The following is a 22,389-nucleotide window of genomic DNA, read 5'->3' on the forward strand; positions in this document are numbered from 1 at the left end:
TTTACAGAGTGGAGGTATACAGAAAGGAGGTGTACCATTTACTTAACAGATATCCCAGTGGGGGGAAAAAGTCATTTTATTTAGATGAGGCACTTTCAATGTATGTGTTTGTGGTGGTGGTAGTGGGGTGTGTGTGTGTGTGTGTGTGTGTGCACGCACATGTGCATGGCGAATAGTGGAAGTGGTGCAGGATAATAAATATTTTGAGGGTGAAGGAACACTCTCCTGAGCTGGCAGGAGGGTGTGGCAGCAATGTACAGAGCCTAGGAGTAGAGTCCAGGGATGAAGAGGTGGGTTCAAGGCTGGCTTGGAGGCTGAGGTGTCCCCTTCAGCACAAGAAGCCAAAGAAATTGGAGGAGCGAGGGGGTGGGCCCACAAGCATGGGCATCTGGTTCTTGTGGGTGATCTTGATCTGGAAGGGAAGGGGCATGTTCAGAGGTAGGACCTGGTTCTTTGGGGCTGGAGCAGTAGAGATTTTGGGGAAAATCTATGGAGTTCAGAGGGGTTACCAGGGTCCTAGAGAGGCCATGGCAGGAAGGCCAGGGGCTAAGAAATCAGGATTTGGGAGGAATGGTTCACAAGGGAACTTCAGACATTGGGAAAGGGTAGAGAAGCAATGGAATGGAGATTTAGGATCCATGAAGCCTGAGGGTTCAATTCTGAGCAGGCATAGGTAATACTCACTGTACAGGGTGTCTGCATCCAGGGTTCTCCATCAATTTGCATGGGAAGGGTTTTTGTGGTGCTGTGGGAGGCCAAGGCAGATTGGTGGAGATTTCTTTACCAACTGAATACCAAAACTTTCTTGGCTTGGTTTTGAGACCCTTTGTTACTGAGGAAAATCTCCTAGTACAGCTCCTCCCTACCATCCCCATGACCCTTCTGCTCTCCTGGCCCTACTCCTTCCCTCAGAGCCCCTGGCCAGAGTTTTCCTTACTGGAAGGTGATTTCAGAGCACTTGGCCAGCCGATGTCCAGCATTCTTGAGCTTGGTATAAATCTGGCCCATCTCAATTGCACCCTCCAGCCCTACCACTTCCAGCCGCTTGTCGCTTAGGTCTGGAGGTGGGAAGCAAGGAGATAAGGTTTGCAGAAGCAGGGTGCCTCCAAAGGGAGCCACACCTTCCTCTGGGTCCTGCCCACTCAGTTCCCAAGGCTGCTCCTCTCACCTGGTACACAGGTTTTCAGGATATCAGGGTCGGTGATGACTTTAGCTGCAGCGCCCAAGGCCTGGTTGATCCCATGGATATCTCCATGGGGTTTCTTCGTATCACCCCAGAGATTGGAACCACCATGCATGCTAGGGATGTTCAGCACTGCAATGCCTTCTAGGGACAGGTTGCTCAGATCCAGTGGTTTCCCACAGATCTGAGAAGGGGGAGAGCACAAATCATGGCATAATCATGGATGTGAGCCCTCCCTCCACCAGATGACAAACTGCGAAGGCCAGGAGTTGGAGGTTTACAAAGGGTGGCAGGAAATAGGCACCACCATGCATGTGCCTGGTGGCACATGCCACCTGGGAAATCGGGATTGGACAGCTGGGAGGTCAAAGTACATGTTCAAGAATAGGGGAAGTTTCTGAAGGTTCCTGTGGAGGGGGAAACAAAGTTATAAGAAGCTGAAAAGCATGTAGGATCGGGTCTCATCACACCTACCTCAACTGTTAAAGACTCCTCCAGCCTTTTGCATGTTGAGAAGATGGATTCAGAAGTGGCGAATTCGAAATACCATAGCTTGTTCTTCATTCTGTATCAGACCCAAAAGAAGGCCCAATAGGGAAAGGACAAGTTACACAAGTGTTGGCAGAAGAAGGCTAAGAGACAGGGAAAGACATCATCCTCTCAGGGAAAGGATGGCCTTGGTTGAGCAGCTTCCTAGAGGTGCCACTGCCTATCTAAGTGCTCTGAGTCAAACTTGGCCAGGAGCACCCAAGTGGTTCAGTCAATTAAGCATCCTACTTTGGCTCAGGTCATGATCTTGTGGTCCGTGAGTTTGAGCCTCACATCAGCCTCTGTGCTGACAGCTCAGAGCCTGGAGCCTGCTTCGGATTCTGTGTCTCCCTCTCTCTCTGCCCCTTCCCAACTTGCACTCTGTCTGTCTCTCTCAAAAATAAATAAACACTAAAATATAAATTAAAAAAAAAAAAAACAACATGGAGTGCCTGGGTGGCTCAGGTGGTTAAGAGTCTGACTTTGGCTCAGGTCATGATCTTACAGTTTTTGAGTTGGAGCCCCAGGTGGGGCTCTAAGTTAGGCTCTGTGCTGAGAGCTCAGAGCCTAGAACTTGCTTCAGATTCTGTGTCTCCCTCTCTCTCTCTCCCCCTCCCCTCCCTCACGCTCTCTCTCTCCTTCAAAAATAAACATTAAAAAAATTAAAAACAAAAAAAAACAAAAAAACTTGGCCATAACCTGGTCCCTGCCACTGTGGATGTCCGCACCCCCCCCCCCTTTCCCTTACCTGCTGTTGAACTTCTCAGGATATTTCTCTCGCATGATGTGGAATCGGTGAGCAATAGAGGCATCCTGGGGGGAATTCAGGGCATGTAAGATCAGAGGCCTGCCTCTTCTCTCAGCACAGAATACTCTCTCTTTAACTTCCCCATTTGGCAGCAGTATGTCCCATGTTCTTTTCTTGCAGCTCACACCACTGTACCCCACCCCTCATTTCCCTGTGTCACAGCCCCTTTAACTTCTACCTTCTCTTTCTAACTAGCTCTAGCCTTTCCCTTCTTAACCCCTACTTCCTCCCTAGCCCCCATACCCCACTCCACTGACCACACCAATGGAGAAGTAGTTATTGATGATTTGAAAGGGGACTGGGTCACTCTTTTCTTCAGTTTGTTGAGGTATCACCTCCACGGACCACCGATCCATATGTACCACCTTACTCATCTCTAAATCCTTGAGGATCTTCCCCAAATTCTGTCCCTCATATCCTAAGGATGGGGAAGAAGATAGGTTAGTACTGAGCCCTGGGTCTCAGAGGGCCCTCTTCTTAGCTCCCAGCCCCACAACTTCCTAGAGATCCTCTGCCCTAGTTCTGCAGACCCTCCTAGCTCTAGCCAGTGAAGGGGCAGGGTGCTTGGTCAGAGCTCCCATGGGCCATTCTCTCTCTTTTTCTTTTTATGTAAGCTCTTCACCCAATGTGGGGCTCAAACTCATGACCCTAAGAACAAGAGTCGCATGCTCTATCGGCTGATCCAGCCAGATACCCCTCCCATGGACCAATCTTAAGGTCAGCCCCTTGCTGGCCCTTTTCTCCACACTGTCATGGAGAGTGAATCTTGCCAATGTATATATGCATCTAACAATAACATCAAATTAGGGGTGCCTGGGTGGCTCAGTCAGTTAAGCATCTGACTTTGGCTCAGGTCATGATCTCACCATTTGTGAGTTTGAGTCCCATGTCAGGCTATGTGCTGACAGCTCAGAGCCTGGAGCCTGCTTTGGATTTTGTGTCTCCCTGTCTCTCTGCTTCTCCCCTGCTCATGCTCTGTCTCTCTCTCTCTCTCTCTCTCTTTCAAAAATAAATAAACATTAAAAAATAAAAAAAAAGCAATAACACCAAATTCATCTGAAAGATTCATAAAACAGCCAAGAAAATACAAACTTCTGGGGCTCCTGGGTGGCTCAGTCAGTTAGGTGTCCAACTTCGGCTCAGGTCATGATCTCATGGTTTGTGAGTTCAAGCCCCATGTCGGGCTCTGTGCTGACAGCTCAGAGTATGGAGCCTGCTTTGGATTCTGTGTCTCCTTCTCTCTCTGCCTCTCCCCCACTTGTACTCTGTCTCTGTCTCTCTGTCTGTCTCTCTTTCAAAAATAAAGAAAATGTAAAAAAAAATTAAAAAAAAAAAGGAAATATAAACTGCTGAAAAAGATGAGTGATGAATAAGGATTCTCTTTCTCTCTCTCATGCTTCCTTTCCCTATTCTACCAGAGAGAACACAATATGAAGCAGTGGCATTTAAACACTGTGATACTGGGGCGCCTGGGTGGCGCAGTCGGTTAAGCGTCCGACTTCAGCCAGGTCACGATCTTGCGGTCCGTGAGTTCGAGCCCCGCGTCAGGCTCTGGGCTGATGGCTCAGAGCCTGGAGCCTGTTTCCGATTCTGTGTCTCCCTCTCTCTCTGCCCCTCCCCCGTTCATGCTCTGTCTCTCTCTGTCCCAAAAATAAATAAACGTTGAAAAAAAAAAATTTAAACACTGTGATACTGACACAGTGAATAGAATAAAAAGTTCAATAGTAAAGAACAGAGTGTCCAGAAATAGACTCAAGTATATAAGTGAATTTAGTATATGATTACATTTCAAAGACATGGGAGAATAGATAGACTATTCAATAAAAAAAGGTGCTGGATTGGGGCACCTGAGTGGCTCAGTCATTTGGGCATCCAACTCTTGATTTCGGCTCAGGTCATGATCTTACGGTCACGGGGTCAAGCCCTGCCTCATGCTCTGCACTGAGCTCATGCAGACCCTGCTTGGGATTCTCTCTTTCCCTCTGCCCCTCTCCCCTGCTCTCTCTCTCTCTCTCTCTCTCTCTCTCTCTAAGATTAAAAAAAAATAAGGTGCTGGATGTAGATGTCACTCTTTACACCAAAATTAATTCAAGATGGGTCAAAGAATTTATTTAAAATTTTTTATGGGGCGCCTGGGTGGTGCAGTCGGTTAAGCGTCCGACTTCAGCCAGGTCACGATCTCGCGGTCCGTGAGTTCGAGCCCCGCGTCGGGCTCTGGGCTGATGGCTCAGAGCCTGGAGCCTGTTTCCGATTCTGTGTCTCCCTCTCTCTCTGCCCCTCCCCCGTTCATGCTCTGTCTCTCTCTGTCCCAAAAATAAATAAACGTTGAAAAAAAAATTAAAAAAATAAAATAAAATTTTTTATAATGTTTATGTATTTTTGAGAGAGAGAGAAATATGTAAGCAGAGCAGGGACAGAGAGAACGAGTGACACAGAATTTGAAGCAGGCATCAGGCTCTGAGCTGTTAGTGCAGAGCCCATGGGCTCGAACTCACCAACTGTGAGATCATGACCTGAGCCGAAGTCAGATGCTCAACCGACTGAATGACCCAGGTGCCCCAAGACAGGTCAAAGAATTTAAATGTAAAAAACAATGCCTGGGTGGCTCAGTTGGTTGAGCATCAGACTTCAGGTCATGACAGCTCCAAGTCTGGAGTCTGCTTCAGATTCTGTATCTCCCCCTCTCTCTGCCCCTCCCCTGCTTGCACCCTGTCTCTCAAAAATGCATAAACATGAAAAAAAATTTAAATGTAAAAAAATGAAGCCAAATTTGTTCTAGCAGAAAACATGAGTGAATGTTTTTGTCCTCTTTGAGTGGAAAAGTCCTTTCTAAAGTATAATACAAAACAGGGAGCCAAAAAAGTCGAAGACTGATAAATTATATTAAAATTTAAAACTTCTGTATGGTTAAATAAACACACACCGAAAAAAAGATACAAACTGGGGAAAAATATCTACAGCACATATAACAGACTAACTTCCCCAACATTCAAAAAAAATACTTATAAATCACTAAATCTAAAAAGTTAGTAGAATATGGGCAAATAACACAAATAAGCCAATCACAGAAGAAATACAAATGACCAATATGCACATTAAAGACACTCAGTATTGCTAATAATTAAAAGAAATGTAAATTAAAACAATTAGTTAACTTTTGTTGCCTATCAAATTGACAAAATGTATAGAGACTGAGAACACCAAGTGTTAATGATTATGAATAAGCCAGCACTCTTATTTGCTGTTAGTTGGAGCATAAATTGATCTTTATTTTTGGAAGGCAATTTGGCAATTTTTATCCAAATGTTATCCAATTTTATGAAAATACTTTGATGCAGCAATTTCACTTTTAGGATTTCTCTTATAGAAACAAACACACATGTGAACAGAGATGTGTGTACAAGGGTGTTTGCTGAGGTACTGTCTAAGACAGCACAAAATTGGAAACAATCTAAATGTCCTTCAGCAGGGGAAGGTTATATAAATTTTGGCAAATTCATGCCAAGAAATAATGTGTAGCCATTGAATATAAAATGTAATCTGTGTGTACTAACATGGAAAGATCCCAAGACATATTATTTAATGAAAAAAGAAGTCCCAGAACAATCTCTGTAGTATGATCCCATTTATGTTTGTTTAAAAGTTGTGTGTGTATGTGTGTATGTGCGTGTGTATGCATGCATGTAAAAACAGGAAAATGAGTGCAAGAAAAGAAACAGTGGTTATCTCTGGGGAGGCACATGGAATTTGGTGGGGAGTAGGGGCAGGAGACCTATATGTGAAAACATACATTTTACTTTTAAAGTCTTTTACAATGAGAATGTACTGATATATTATTTGTGTAACTTTTATTTTTTTTTTTTTAGTGTTTATATATTTATTTTTGAAAGAAAGAGAGAAAAGCAGAGAGAGAGGGAGACAGAGAATCCCAAGCAGGCTCTGCACTGTCAGCTCACAGCCCCATGCGGGGCTTGAACTCACAAACTGTGAAATCATGACCTAAATTGAAATCAAGAGTCTAATGCTTAACCGACTAAGACACCCAGGTGACCCTCATTTGTGTAAGTTTTAAAAAGAAAATAACTAGTAAAATGTTCATACTCTTTGAGCTGGCAATTCTACTTCTAGAAATATTTCCTAGAGAAATGGAATGCTACTCTGTAATAAAAAGAGTGAGTTAAACCTGACTATATTGAAATATAAGGATAACCACGATGAATGGTTTAGTTAAAACAAAGAAGAAAAACATCATCAATAGAAAGATCTTTTTAAGTACATATGAGTATGTCTGGAAAGAAAAACATGGAAGAATAGATTCCAAAACTTTAGGAAGTAGATTACAGGGAACTTTCTTGGCATGTATATCTGAAATGTTTGAATTGTTTTTTACCACAATCATGTATTATTTTTGTAATCAGGGGAAAAAAACAATTAAAAAAAGTAAGTATCCACTTCCTCACATTCCACTGATAGTTCAGTTCACTGTAATTTGCCTTTCCCGATGCCACCCTGCTGAAACTGTTTTGGCAAAGATTGCCAATAATTCCTGCCAAAACCAACAGTATATCTTTAGTTCTCATTTTTAACTCATGAAACTCCTCACTTGGCCTCTAAAATACAATTCTCTAAGCTACAGAGGACCCTCTCTGACTGTTTCTTCTTAGTGTCTGTGGCAGGCAGAATAATGGTCCCTCAAATATGTCTGAATCCTTTTTCTTTTTTAAAGATTTTATGTATGTATATATGTATGAACATATATATGTATGTATGTAGTTGCTACACCCAATGTGGGGCTTAAAACTACAACCCTGAGATCAAGGTTGCATGCTTTACTGACTGAGCCAGCCAGGCGCCCCAAAGATGTCCACATTCTAATCTCTGGAATCTGTGAACATGTTGCCTTACAAAGCAAAAGAGACTTTGCCAATGGGATTAAATTAAGTTTTTTTTGTTTTTTTTTTTTTTTTTTTTTTAAGTAAGCTCTGCACCCAACATGGGGCTTAAACTCATGACCTGGAGATCAAGAGTTGCATGCTGTACCAACTGAACCACCCAGGTGCCCCTAAATTAAGGATTTTTAAATGGGGGAGATTATCCTCGATTATCTGGGCAAGACCAATATAATCACAGGGATCCTTCTAAGTGAAAGAGGAAGGCGAGAAAGAAGACTCATGGAAAGGGATGTGACAATGGAAGCAGAGGTTGGAGTGATAACGTTGCTGGTTGGAAGCTAGGCCATGAACCCAGGAATACAGGCAGCTTCTAGAAACTGGAAAAGTCAAGGCAAAGAATTCTCTCCTAGAGCTTCTAGAAAAAACACAACCTTTGCCAATCAATACCTTGATTCTAGTGCAGTGGGACCTATTTGGATTTCTGACCTCCAGAACTGTAAGATGATAAACCTGTGTTGTTTTAAGCCACTGCTCATGGTGATTTGTTGCAGCAACAATAGTACATGAACACAGACTTCTTTAATAATGCATCTTCCTCTGCTTAACTGTTAAATAGGATGTTTTACTAGGGTGTTCTATCCTTGTCCATCTTCTCTTTTCACCTCTTTCCTCAGGTAACTCATCTACTCTCAGGATGTCAATTACCTCCTAGAAACAGATGATTCTCAAATGTGTATCTTCCTAACATCTGTTTGTAACTACCCACCACACATCTCCATCTCCTCCACATGCTCCACTGACACCTCAAGTTAACGTGCCCAAACTGAATTGATCTTCCTTAAACTGGTCCTCCTCCTGTATTCTCTATGTTAAATGGCATCCCACATGCTCAGTTCACAAACCTAGAAAATGTCCTAAGACTCCTCCACAACCCATTAGTTACAAGTACTGTGGTTTCTACCTCATGAACTGCACTGCTGTTGCCTTTGCTTTGGTGTTCAGAATCTCTTGACCAGACTATTGCAATGTAGGTAATTTTCTATCCTGATTCCTTCCTCCAATCCATCCTCCACAGAGCTCCCACTGTGGTACTTCTTTCATCTCTTCTTCTTCGAGTCTTATGATTTTTTTCAATATCAACACAAATTTTCATTAGTGTGGTATTTATATCATTATTTCATGATTTAGATTGAATTGCCAGAAACTTCTATGAGAGTCTCATCTGCAGAACACACAGTGAAGACCCCAAATATACAATTTCAGAGGGTCTAATATTGTAAGTAAAACCAAAGTTCGATATTGAAGATTTAAAAACTGGCTTGGGGTGCCTGGCTGGCTCAGGTGGTAGAGCGTGCAACTCTTTGTCTCGGGGTTGTAAGTTTCAGCTCTACATTGGGTGTAGAGATTGCTTAAAAATACAATCTTTAAACATAAAATAAAATAAAATATAAAATAAAATAAAAACTGGCTCCCAAAGCTGGTCATATAGTTTATATACAAGATTTAGATTATTATATACACTCAGAGAGGGGCGCCTGGCTGGCTCAGTTAGAGGGCATGCAACTCTTGGTCATGGGGTTGTGAGTTTGAGCCCCACGTTGGGTGTAGAGATTGCTTAAATAGATAAAACTTTAAAAAATAGAAATGTAAAAAACAGTATGCACTCAGAGATATTTTTACATTCTGAAATAATATTTTATATACACAGGAATTTTTATTATATAGAGAGAATGTAATTTATAGATATACCTATTTTCTCTTTGAGTTACATTTTTCATGAGTTCAAGTGTTCCCCATGGTTCAGGGTTTGCACATTCAAATGCCTCAGTGGCTAGAAAGGTAAAGTGAATGAGTGAATAGCAGGGAGCTAAAAAGTGGTGAACTGAAGAACATATGACCTACTCCTCAGAAATAACCAAAGTTTAAAAAATTTAACACACTTCCAGGCAAGCTATGGAAAACAATATTAATCGTTTCTGTAGGCCGTCTGCTCTCAGTCTCTGGCAGGGTAAAATTAAAAACTTCTCAGCACAGCATTCATGACCCTCCATAATCTGCACCCTATTCAACTCAGTGTTTCCCTTCCCCATTCCCCACCTTGCACTGCATGTCCCAGTCATAATCAATGACTCACACTTTCCTTGACGGAGGCACTACCATGCTATTTGGTGGCTCTTCTGGTCTTACACAACTCCTTCCACCTAGAATGCCTTTCACTGTCCTTAGCAGTCCCCTATTCCAGAATCTTCTGCATGATCTCAGAGCTGGACTCTGAATCCAATAGCCTCAAACCAAGACACCTCAAACTCAACCTGTCCCACCCTGGCCTCTTTATCTACCAATATCATCCCTCAAACTCTTTCTGTTTGAACGGAAAAAGAGACTAGAAATCAAAGACTATATTTAAGAGACTGTTGCAATTGACTTGGGAAGAAATGATTATGAATGAACGAATGACCTCTGATTAATTGGTTGATTGATTGAATGAATCATGGCCAAGTTCCCTGCTAGCTCCATCACTAAGCATCTGACTTAGCTCTTATACAATCTTTCTTATTCCCACATTGTCCTCCCCTACCTCCATATTCCTTGATTCTCTGAGTCCTAAAAGTTGGTTGGGAGAAACAGAAGGATATTTTTAGGTATAGAGGGAAGGGGACTGTCACCCCTGACCCTTCTAGGTTCAGACTGTGGTCCTTGCTTCTTCCAAAGCTTTCTTCCCTTGGGACAATCCACTTTGGTAACATCCCATCTGTGCCTCTCTTCTTCCCCAACACTCTTTCTACAACAGATGCCTAGACACCTTATCCATGTGCTTTTTTCTTCCTACCCAACTCCCCCTAATTCCCGGGAAAACAATTTCTAATCACTTACCTCCTCCCCATCTTAGGCAACGAGCCAGATCATTTCCAGTGCCCAGGGGCAACACGGCAACAGGGGGCACAACTGGTAAGTTGGCTTTGTCTAGGGAGGCAGGTCAGGAGATGGATGGAGGGAGTTAGCTCTAGAAGGCTAATGCCCCGGTACCCTTCCCAGAGCCTCTCCCTGCACTGACCTATGGTCTCTAGAATCCAGCCTACTGTGCCATCTCCACCACACACCAAAATCCGGTAACCAGGAACATCTCTGAAGAATCTGAGCCTGAGATAAAAGGTAAGAGAGAAGATGAGGAAGGACAATAGGACCGAGGCTACCAACTCCTGGATGGGCAGATTACTTCTTATCTTTCATTCCTTATGACCCCCTTTCCCTTTGTCAAAAGACTTGTTTCTATTAAGGGCAGAGAAAAAATACAATGGGGAAAGTTATAGACACTCCCCAGTGGTTAGGGAGAAACTGGTATCTATTTTGTTTTTAACATTTGTTAATGTTTATTTATTTTGAGAGAGAGAGAGCAAGCCGGGGAGGAGCAGAGAGAGAGGGAGACAGAGAACCTCAAGTAGGCTCTGTTGCTGTCAGCACAAAGCCCAACATGGGGCTCAAACCCATGAACTGTGAGATCATGACCTGAGCTGAAACCAAGAGTTGGAGGCTTAACCTACTGAGCCACCTTTATGTTTTGAGAGCAGAGCAAAGATTAACCAGGGAAGTCAGAGATGGGGGATACCCAGTGATGCTAATAAAGGCAGCATTCTGAATTCTGGTTTCTTGAGGTCCCCTAGCCCTGCCCTTCCAACATGTACTCTTTTCTGCTCTCCCCCAACATACACAAGCAGACACATACAAACACTGTGATATAGCCCCTAACCTATACTCACCCTGGCTCAGGACCATCTTTTAGGAGGTTGAACACCTGTCGAGGGTTTAGTAGGTACTGGAATTTCCAAAGCACCCTGTGTGAGGGAGAAAGGAAAGTTCAAGGTGGGGGATGGATATTCTGTACTCTACCCTTTTGATGTCCTCCTCAAGTACATCCCCTCCATACACACAGAATTCCCAACCTCTGTCGGTCCTCCTTCCCCATCTTAGAAGACCCAGTATATCTCTTCTCACCTCTCCCCCTGCTTCCCGCCACTCTTAGGGTTGACAAAGACCAGAAGTGGGTGGGTGTTAGAAACAGGGTCAATCTGAATTTGGGGAAAAAACAAAGATAAGGAAAACAGGATTTTGTCAGAGTTAAGATAGACCCTGGAGACAGGGGCAGAAGGCTGACATTCCCCCACAATGCTTGCCCCTCCCCTACCACGGTGGGGCTTCTGGAGAACAGGCACCATTCCCCAGGTTTCCCACTTAATTTCCTCCCATGAGGGCTCCAGCCAAGAAAAACCCACCCCCAACATGTACCCGCAGAGCCTCAAAGGTGCTCAAACTTAAATCATCTGTGGTCTTCTGGCTTGCTTTGTTAATTTTACGCTCCTGTCCAGAGGCCTAGAAAGGGAGGGAAGCAAAGGGAAGGAAAACTGGATTGTGTGTGAATCCCTAAACAGATGAGAGTCTGACTTGAATCCTAAAAGGTATAGGCTCTCTGCTCTAAATGGCATGGTATGTGTGTGTGTGTGGGGGGGGGAGGGCTTAAATCAGGGAAGGACCCTTCCTGCCCCCTCCTAGGCACTGCCCAAGGGTCTCACCAGGACGCTGGGATAGATGGACGATGGAGGCAGGATGTGATCCCGGAGCAGCCCACAGTCACACTCATGACCCATGGTTTGCAGGCAGTCATCATGAATCTGAAAGACAAGGTGGGCATGCAGACATCATGGAGAGAACCCCAACACCTCTCAACTTGAGGGCCTAGTGCTGGAAAGAGAGCCCTTGGGAGCAAGGGCAACGGTGGCTGCCAGGAAGATGCAGTCAGGGAGGCCAGTGCAGAGAGGGCAGTTTAGGAAGGGGCCCCAAGGCATAGGCTGGAGGACAGCTCCCAAACTGACCTCTAGGTGGCACCACACACAATGCAGTCCGACCAGACTGTGGTAAATGCGGATCTTTTTCTGACAGCGGTCACATCGGCCAGACTCACAGCCTCCTCTCACCCACACATGTGATTGGACCTTGGGGAGAAAGGCAATCCCTTGTCTGAGAGAGTCTGAGCAGAGACTAGTGGAAGGGCCTGAGGGCAGCAAGTGGCCAAGGCCTAGGGCAAGGGCCAGGATGCAGGTGGTAATGGGGTGGTTATGGGATCACTCACACCAATGTCCTTCCGGGACTTGGCATAGGTGCTGACTTCACAAGGCAAGGCCTTCATGGCACACTGGTCATGAACGACGTACTTACAGACTGGGCAAGAAGGAAGAAGGTCAGAGCCTTAGCTGTAGCCCCTCCCTCTATTTCCTCCTTACCTGGGTGTAAGGCGGGATCATTCACTGAAACAAGACGTATAACCCTTGCTGTGAGAGGGTGGTAGAGAATTAAAGTTTGAGGTGGGGGCTCACCTCCGAGACCCGTGCCTTTTTCTCACTCTTCCCCATAAAAGAACAATTGCTACCACATGCCTACCCCCACTCTTTCCAAACGCCAGGAACTCAGCTGAAAGATGCAAAGGAGGCCCAGATTTAATAATAATAATAATAATAATAATAATAATAATAATAATAATAATAGCAGCTAATTTTTACTGTAGACTCAATAATATGTACACGCGCCTTGTGAACTACTCTTCGTGCATCAACTTATGTAATGCTCACAATTACCTCATTTTTAGTTTAAAACCTCATTTTAAATTGAGGCTTAAAGAAGTTATGTGGCTATGTTGTACACCTTAAACTAACGTAACATTATGTGTCAACTGTATTTCAAGAAAGAAAGAAAAAGAAGGAAAGAAAGAAAGAAAGAAAGAGGAAGTGTATGGCTTTCCCACATAACTAGTCAACGTCAGAACCCAGGATTCAAACCCAGCTCTCTCTAAGTTCAAAGCACCATGTCCTGCAGATAGCCAGGGTGCCCCTCTGCTCCCACACTTCCAGGCCCCATCACTCACGGTTACAGCTCAACCCCTGTTTGCCAAGACCAATGCTTGACTCGCACAGGTTGCAGTAGACTGGTCGGGGGAACCTCTTGGGTCTCCACATGTGTTGCCCATTGTCCTTCAGAGTCTGGGAGGGCACAACAGATGTAAGGAGTGTCTAAGCCCTTAGAGGGCCAGCCTCTGGCAAACACATCCCAGAGCAGCTATCCTACCCATCCTCACAAGTCTCTCCTACTCACCATCTCCAGACCCAGTAGCACTAGCAGTGGCACGGTGGTGGCCCCAGCCCGGAGCCACTCAGCTAGGGAGACAGAGCCGCTGCCATCATAGTCAATCTCTTTCATCATCTCCTGAAGAATCTGAGCAGAGAATGGAGGGGACTTTTAGTGTGAATGGCCTCTCAGATCTGACACCTCTCGGTGCTGCCCCCTAGGCAATCCAGCCCACTGCTATCCTAGCCCAGGGAACCGAGCTGCCTGTCAGAAAAGGGGTAAGGTAGATACAGGACTCACCAGGGAATAGGCACAAGGAGGGACATTAAGGAAAAACCGCCTTACCGGCCTCAGCTCAGACACATCCCAATCCAGGTATTCAGCTACTCGCATCATCTGTATGATGATTCTGTCCACTTCCTGGGGGCCAAAAGGTAAGAGCCACAGCCATATCCCACCTCCTTACCACCATTCAACTCTTCTCTAGAAATCAGGGTTCCTGGGTTCCACCCCGAGAGCCACCTCTCATTCTCAGGTGTCTCTGCCAAGTAAACGAGTGTCTATGTGTTTTGGTATGTTTGCAAGGCAGCCCCCAATTCATGTCTCTAGCCTCTACTTTTAGGAGGCAGGAGCTGGGGACCCACTCCCAAATTTAGTCCTGGAGGATTTGACTTATCCCTCTAGCTTCCTCTGCTTCTTAAGGATCTTGGAAGAGTTGGGACAGGAGGGCACAGACAAATGGACACATACTCCCTTGGCCAGCATACAGGTCCCCCAACTCACTGAGCTGTCCAGGATCCCATTTCTGTCCGTGTCGTACAGCTTGAAGGTGACTGTGGGGTGTTTTAGGGGGGCCAGGGTCAGTTTGTGAGGGATACCCAAAAAATTAATAACAGAATACAGGAATAATAAAGACATGGGAGAGAACTTTTAGATGAAGAGCCCAGAGCCTGGTGCTGGGACTGAGAAAGGAGACAAAAAAGGAGGGGAAACAGGCCTGGATTCCACTCTTGGTGAATCTAATTGGGGAGACAACACGCACCTCCCACAACCCAAGAACACCCCCAGGATACCCACATTAAAACATACAGGACATGGGAACTGGGATAACTATGATAGATGGCATTAGGTATAGGAGTCTGGGGGAACAGAGGAAATGGGTCCATTCTCTGGCCCCATCTTTGTCTGGCCCCATCAGCCCTTAGGAATCCTGAAAAGATAGGGGAAAGAAGGCTGGAGAACACCTCCTCTTCCCTCTCCTTTCTTCCCCTCTTCCAGTCCAGGATTACAACTCACATTCTAGCTTGTCTTCTGGCCGGCCACCCTCCAGAAGGGAAAAGTAGCAGGAGACATCACTGAGACATACCAGATCTGGTTACAGAAAGTACAGCATTTCTGAGGCTGGGGCTCTCTCCACCGTGGCTCTTCTCTTTGCCTTTGTTCCAACTCTTCCCTTTAACTTTCCTCCCTCCAGTTCCCAGACCAGCATGGCTATCCTCTACCTCTCTTCCCCAACCCTGCCCCCAACACGTGACTCAGTTCAACTCTCACCCCGACACTCATACTAATTTCAGTTTTCTTTTGGAAGCCCAGCCCTGTCCCACCTACATGATCATACCATTTTTCACAGTGTCTTCTAAACAGTGACCCGTCTTGAAGGATTCAAACAGTGCCAGACTTAGGTGATTGGGAACATTATCTGCTTCCAGATAGACTTTCAAAAATTGCTGGAATCCCTTGTACCCAATGGCCTATGATGAGAACAAGCATTACCCTAGGAAGTATGCAGGATGGGAGTTGAGGACTGAAGAATCAGGAGTAGTGAGGACAGAGACAGTAAGTTGCAGAGCCAAGAAGCATCCAAGGCAGAAATATAGTTTCTTCTCAAGGCTGAGTACTGAATCAGAATCTCTTGCTTTGTCCTATAGCAATAGCTGTAGTAACAGTGGACACAGGGGTATCTAGAGGGAGGATAGCAAGGGGTGGGCCCAGAATAATCACTGGAAATTGGGGATCCCAGTGGGATAACAAAATCAAAGATGGGAGGGGTTGGTCAAGGAGAGGATTTCCCAGATGTCACTCACATCTCCTTGGAGATATTCAGCCATTTCGCCATCCTCAAAGAGCTTTAGGACATCACTGACCTTTTGGGTGGAGTCTAGGGTGTGAAGAGGATGAAAGAAGTACATTAGTCTGGTTTGGTTCTCCCTGCCCTCTGCCAGAGTCCCACCCAGACATCCAACAGGAAAAAAAGAGTCAAGTAAGATAAAGAAAGAAGAATTCCAAGAAGAAACACAGAAATGCACAGAGAAATACCGCGAGGATAACATTTCAGATGCTCCAGAGTGGTACCTCTCTTTACATCTTTTCTCTGAGACTCGGGGCAGGCTGTTAAGGTCCAGAGAAAGTGGGTAGAAAGCTGAGACCGCAGATGTCTCCCCATCTCTCTCTCCCCCCTTTCCCATGCCTATGGCTGGCTTTGGGCTGCTGGGGAAACTCGGGGAAGCAGGGATGTGGAGCAGGGATTCTCTGGGGTAAGTCTGCCGAACTTGAGGACTGAGAGGAAGACTCACATTCCATGTACTTCTGCAGCTGGGCAAAATCACTGGGGCTTATTTGGCCCCTCTCCTTGGCCATCTTTCTTTTATTCTGAAGGAGGGCCACAAAGATGACTTGGTAATACCTCTGCCTGGACCTCTGCTTCCAAGGGTAACTCTGGAGGGAGATGGCAAGAGTATGTGGTGGGAAGAGCCAGCTGTCTTCGTCTTTGCTTCTGTCTGCTCCGTTCATTGTCCACTCCTACTCTTATTTCTGTTCTTTCCTTTTCTCTGAGTCCCTCCCCAGTCTCTTCCTTTCCCCGTGTACCTCTCCCATGTGTCTGTCTCTCCCTTACAGAGTCTGTCCTATGTCTCTGTTTCTCTGACTCATCTCTGACTCTTTCCCCTCCATTTCTGGATCCTTCTCCAGCTTTCTGATTTCTCCCCCAATCTGTCCCAATCCATCTCCCACTCTCCCCACACACTCATTATCCTCCCCCCACCCTCCCCAACTCCCACTCCTCCACCCCCCCCCCCCATCGCTTTCCCAGTCTATGTATGTCTCTGTGGGTGTGTCCCTGTCCCTCTCCTGTTTCTACCCTTTCTCCCACCACCCCCAGTCTTTGCAGTCTCTTCCGAGCCCGCTCCCTCTCCCATCTCGCATCCCTCAGTCCCGGCCCTTCTGCCTTTCCAGCCGGTCCCGCAGCGGCTGTGGCACGCCTCCCCGGCCACGATCCCATCTTGCTCCGCCTCCGCGTCGGGCCTCGGTCCTCAGCACTACTCAGCCGCCCACTTCCCGAACCACCCACGCCCCTCAACGACCTCTAGCGCTTTTGACGCGCGACACAGAACCAGCTCTGGCCGTGTCCCCAGCCCTGGCCCCGCCTCGCCTGAGTCCCGCAGAGCTCTATTGGGGAAGGGCGGGGACCCCAGGCTGGCGCGCGACTGGAAGGAGGTAGGAGAAGTCTCTGAACATCTATCCGTCTGGCCTCCCAGTTCTAGGAGGATTGAGCTGAGTGCAGGAGTCTCAGTTTCAGGTTTTTCCTTACACCCTGCTAGATTACCAGTGTTTAGGGAGCCCTAACTTACAGCCTTGGGACCCAGGGACCCTCACGCTGATCATGCTGACCACTGACAACAAGGGCCAAGTCGCAGAGGGCAACTTGGCTTGAAGATTCAGTAACAGTAATAACAGTTATATCTTACATTAGTATAGTATAGCACTGTCTAGGAGTCAAGCAAAACTAGGGTTAGTCATATCTGGGTCCCATCCTTAGATCTGATACTGCTGTGTGATTTGGACAAATTATATCTGTAAAATGGGAAGAATGATACCTATCTGTCACAGTTGTGAGTATGAAGTTAAATCCTGTATGAAAAGTACCAGTGTAACACCTGCATATAGAAGGCCTACAAGAAATGGTAGTTCTCACTGCACTAACAATTATAATCAAATCCCATGAGATAAGAAATTACTGGTAGAGCCATTCCACACACGAAGAAACTGGAGTTTGAAGAGGTTGGGACTTCCCAAGGCAGGTGGTAAGTGGAGGAGTCAAAGCTCTACCCCAAGAACCACATGATGGGGCCCCTGCCTCTCCCTGTCCTCCTCTTGTTCTGCTCTCTCCTCCACATACTGCCTTCTTCTAATCTCACTGCCCTCCTTTCTGTTCCTTAAGCCAAGTTCTTCCCTGCTCAGGGCCATGAGACTTACTGTTCTCTCTGCCTAGAACATCCTTTCCCTTCTTGGCAGAGCTGACTTCTTTGCCTAAGCTGAAATGTCAGCTTCTTCAAGAGACCTTCCCTGATCATTCTCTCCTAAAGTAGCCCCCCTCCTTTGCAACAGCACTCTCCTTTGTTCCCTTCATAGTACTTATCGCACACAGAAATTATCTTGCTAATTTATTTGCTTCTTTGTTTACTGTTCGCCTTCCACAAGGGCAAGAACTTGTAAATTCCACAAGGGCAGGAACTTGTCAGTGTTGTTCACCACTATATCCCCAATACCTTGACCGGCACTCAGCATGTTGTAGGTGCTCCATATTGGTTGTACAAATAGTAGTATAAAGTTAGGGAGCCATATGTTGGAAATGCTAGTCCAAATATGGTTAAATGGGATTCCATAGTGTCCGTCCTGACAGGGGAATATGAAACAATTTGGAACACATTTAGGAGGTGCTTGGTAGATATTTGTTAAATGAACGAATGATGCTAAAAAGCACTTATTGTGGCACTCCATCTAGGGCTCCTGCCTCCCCTTTGCCCACTCATTTAGGGTTAGTTGGGTAAGGCTCAAGGAGGCAGTTAGGGCCTACAAGAATTTCCTTTCTGATGGTGCAAGAATCTTCTCTGCAGCCTCTGCCCTTGGGACATCTCTGCTGTCCCTGTCTATGTAGTATACCATTCCTGTTCTGAGGTTCTCTGGGAACAATAAGAAGGGAGTTCTGGGACACTGATATTCTGGGGAAAAGGACTCCACCCATCTGGCTCTTTTCAATGACTATAATCCAACTTCTATTGCCAACAGATCTAATGAATACATAATAGTGTTAGGGTTAATTGGGCCTGTATGGCTTAATTAGCCTCTCTGATTACCCCTGGGGATTCTTAAATGGCTCCAAGATTCTAGGAAATGAAATCTGAGAGAGAAAGTGACAAGGAGAGAGCAAAGGAGGGATGATGAACAGGAAAGAGGACATGTCTCTCTTTTCGCAATGACCCTTCCTAGCCCCCCCCCCCATCTTACATGTAGTTTTTAGTACAGCTTAAGAGAATGGATGTTTTAATTATACAGGCATGGATTAGAATCCTAGCTCTTGGGTGAGTTATTTCATCTTCATGAACCTGTTTCCTCATTGGTAAAATGGGTACATAGAGAAATCAGTCACAGCATGGAGATTAAGTAAGATAATACATGCAATATACTTAGCAAACGGCATGGCACAGAAGAAGAACTCAGTAAATGTTAGCTATTCTTGTTGTCGTTGCTGTTATTGTTGTTGTTGTAGTTATATGAGGGTGGTACACAGAGAAACACATCTGGAAATTAGGAAAAATGATGTCTTTGACACAGGAAGGCATAAATTCTAAGGACTCCCAGCAGCAGTGAAGCCCAGTTGTACACTTGCCCTTATTGTGTCATTTCAGGCACAGACATGTAGTATTAGGATACTGCACTTTGCCTTTGGGAGGGTGAGGAGGTGGCGAGAAACTAGACCATCAGGGTCCAAGGGCTGGGACCCTGGACATAAGGGCTCCTGGTATCTTTTCAGTTGTCCCCTTGACTTCCCTCACTGAAAGTTTGGCTGCCCCTGTTGCCGAATCGCAATAAACTATAGGATCCTGGACCCTAGAGCTGGAACAAATCCAATTTTGTCCTACCTGCTCCATACTAACCCTGAGGCTATAACCTGGGCTAGTCTAGGCGAATGCCAGGGCTGGGAGGGTGGGGTCGGTCTGCTGCCCGCCTGCCAGCTCTTTGTGACTCACCCTTCCCTTCCCTCCCCTGGCTTCCCTGCCCGCCCCTACCAACCTGGGGTGAGAAAGTAAGTTGACTTGGAGGCAGAGAATCCTAGAACATCTTCAGAGCTGGGAGGTACCAACTCTCACATTTTACAGAGCAAGAAACTGAGGCCCAGTCAGAGAGCCACTCTCGCAGGGACACCCAGACTCTAGACCTCCATTAAATCTCAGAGCCTCTGTTTTCTAGATCTTATTTTAAACAGTAAACACTAAAATTGCTGGTAACCAAGAGGTACATATGATTTCCAAGGCCAGTGCAAACATTTAAAATTTCCTTTTTCACTTCAACATTCATCACTCCCATTTCAAGTCATATAGATTTACCATTACTGAAGAATGAGCTATGTCCCCAGAACATTCAGGCTGACCCAGCAAGGAACCCCAAGCAGCAAGCCCAGGCCTGATTACCTAGACTTCTGAATCCCTTAACCACACCAGGGCCTGCACCCTCCTCCTCTTTCCCAGGACTGACGGAGGGTCTATTCTTTCCTGCCCATCTCTGCTACAAGTCAGTGCCCCCTGCCCCCCAAGGAATCATTTGGCTTGAAGTCCTGAAATTCGGTAAGCCTACATACATCTTGCAGATGGGAGTGTTGCCTGATTAAGGGGTGGTGTGTGTGTGTGTGTGTGTGTGTGTGTGTGTGTGTGTGTGTGTACACACGCGCGCGGGAGCCCGCATGTGTCAATGTGTAGTACAGGAGGAAGTTACGATGTTGGCATGGTTGGGGGATGTGGGCTCAAACGTTCTGAGGCTGAGGAGATGCCCAGTAATAATCACATTTCTTCCTCAGTGAGGTTCATTTCCCCCCATTTAAAGGTGAAAAGTGGGATTCAGATCCAGGTAGTTTCAGAAACTTCCCGGTGACAGGTGTGGAAAGGACGGGGTGGGAAGTTGGGGACCAGGAGGCCAAACAAGAATCCTTCTGCACCCATGCAGTGTTGTGAAGGTTCCAAAACGGACTTTGCTTCCATTCGGGTCCCCAGGAGCCGAGCTTCACCATCCCTCCGAATAAGCAGGAGGGATGGAGGGGAAGGTCTGGGGGAGACGCTGCCTGCGGGGCTCTGGCCCATTCTCCCGCTGCCCCCCGAGTCCTGGCGCAAACCCTTCTAGCTACCCGCTCCAGCTGTCAGGCTTCCTCCTTCTCGGCCCAGCAGCCCTACCCCAGCCCGAGCAGCGGCCCCTCCCGCGGCCCCCGCCCCCTCCTGCTCCAGTGGGAGGGAGGGAGGCGCGGGGGGCTCGCGGGGTCTCTACCTTGCCTGCGGAGGGCGCGCGGTGGGAGCTGAAGCGCGGCGCCGGAGCTGGAGCCCGAGCTGGGCTGGAGGGGACGGACCAGGCAGGCGCGGCTGCCGCGAGGCCGCCCCGTTCCTGACGACACAGCTGCCCGCCCCCGACCCCGGCCGGCCCGCCTGCGCCCAATCCCGGCGCCCCCAACTCCGGGAACTCCAGTCTGGAGACGTCCCTGTTTCCAGCTCGCCAAGCCTGATCTTCCCACCTCCCCAATATCTGTAGGGCTCTGGTCTGCGCCACTTTCTCCACATCCTGCGCTTCTCATCTTCCCGCCTCGGGACAGCTCGGTTTCTATCCATCTGCCCTTTTTTCTAATCATTCACAGCCTCTCCCCTCATCCCAACCCTGGGAGGCCAAGATAGGGGGCGGGGCCGATGATGGCACAGCTTGGCAGCGGCACACCTAGGCGACGTCTAACCCTCTCCCAGTTGCTGCCATCTGGGGGACTTCCCTTCCCGACTCTTTTCCATCCTCCATTGACCGAATTCATACTCAAAAGATCCCACAGCAGCAAGCCCAGAGTCCCAGACTCTACATCCTGACACACAAACGCCTCCCTCCTCCCATGGGCTCTGCACTGCTTAACAGTGTTTGAGGCCTACCTTTACCTCTAGTTTCCTCACCTCCCTAAAACCCAAACCCCAGATGGCTCAGACTTGTTTTCCCCAATGTAAGTACACCTCCTTGTCTCAAGACTCACGGCCTTCCCTTAATTCTGGGGTGGTTTAGGTGCAAAGAGAACTCTGGTCTGTGTCCACTCTTTCTCCATGCCCTAACCCTCCCATTTTACCTGCTGGCCCTGGCAGGTGGTGTAGAAGGCCCTGGCCAAACGTGAGGTTGAAAGAAGATCCTTTCAGCAGTTCCTGTCTGGAAACTTCTGAAGTTAAGGCTCTTAGGGCAGCATGGATGATGGTGAGGCTGGTAGTGCAAGGGAGATAGACAGAGGCCTAGGACTAACTGGTAGGAACTGGGGACCCAGGCATCCTGCTCCTTGGCCCCGCCCCAACCCAGGCTAACCCCTCCTAACCCTCATTGAAGTAGGGCACAGTAACAAGGGCTTGATTTCCTGGAATCTTTCCTTTTAACAGCTGGTGGTAGAAGAGAGGGGGAGGGGAAAGCTCTGACTGGAAGCCTGTGCGTGTGTGGTGTATATATGTTGTGTATGTGCGCGCGCGCGCGCGCGCACACACACACACACACACACACACACACACACACACACAGTATATACATACTTTTGGTGGGGGTTGGAGAGGAGAAGGAATGAATATATGAGGCCCTCTAGTGGAAACAGAGGGATCTAAGCAGTTCTTGCTTGTTTCCAGACAGGCTTGTTGGAAGAGAGTCCTCCATTTTTATCAGAAATATAGCTGCTGAGTAATAGGGTTTGGGAGTACTGTTGCATCTGAAAATCTGAGGGAGATGAAAGGGATTGGAGAAAGTCTGTCTCTCTGCTCCTGTCTCCCAGTCTTAAAAAGACAAGGGGCCTGCCACTCCCCATCCTTTATCCACCCCCC

General features: G+C 46.9%; 1 protein-coding gene across 2 annotated transcripts; it reads right to left on the bottom strand.

Annotated features, from left to right (window-relative positions):
- Positions 1-58: 58 nt before the first annotated feature.
- Positions 59-21,854, bottom strand: DGKA (diacylglycerol kinase alpha). Of its 2 annotated transcripts, none has more exons than XM_086713121.1 (24): positions 21,663-21,854; positions 16,099-16,240; positions 15,610-15,683; positions 15,144-15,276; positions 14,822-14,896; positions 14,309-14,358; positions 13,871-13,945; positions 13,553-13,672; positions 13,326-13,440; positions 12,537-12,625; positions 12,280-12,399; positions 11,980-12,078; positions 11,696-11,779; positions 11,405-11,478; positions 11,170-11,244; positions 10,467-10,552; positions 10,286-10,375; positions 2,777-2,937; positions 2,460-2,524; positions 1,658-1,748; positions 1,169-1,367; positions 938-1,058; positions 685-745; positions 59-412 (listed from the first exon to the last, which is right to left on the bottom strand). In XM_086713121.1, exons 2-24 carry the CDS (start codon positions 16,160-16,162, stop codon positions 329-331), a joined length of 2,205 nt encoding a protein of 734 aa, XP_086569247.1. In that variant the 5' UTR covers positions 16,163-16,240; positions 21,663-21,854; the 3' UTR covers positions 59-328. The 2 variants fall into 2 exon arrangements, with proteins under 2 accessions (XP_086569247.1, XP_086569248.1); XM_086713122.1 differs by lacking the exon at positions 21,663-21,854 and adding an exon at positions 20,837-20,933.
- Positions 21,855-22,389: the final 535 nt, after the last annotated feature.

The sequence above is a fragment of the Puma concolor genome, chromosome B4, assembly GCF_028749965.1.
Source record: "Puma concolor isolate L17-30 chromosome B4, mPumCon1.1.hap2, whole genome shotgun sequence".
NCBI classification, from domain to species: Eukaryota; Metazoa; Chordata; class Mammalia; order Carnivora; family Felidae; genus Puma; species Puma concolor.

What these genes read in the sequence shown, in the direction of transcription:
- DGKA (XM_086713121.1), bottom strand. Translation starts at nt 16,162, where the DNA reads ATGGCCAAGGAGAGGGGCCAAATAAGCCCCAGTGATTTTGCCCAGCTG. An exon ending in GTGTGTGGTGCCACCTAGAG is followed by an intron (nt 12,079 to 12,279) that starts GTCAGTTTGGGA and finishes CTTGTCTTTCAG; the next exon opens with ATTCATGATGACTGCCTGCA. An exon ending in CTGGATTCTAGAGACCATAG is followed by an intron (nt 10,376 to 10,466) that starts GTCAGTGCAGGG and finishes CTGCCTCCCTAG; the next exon opens with ACAAAGCCAACTTACCAGTT.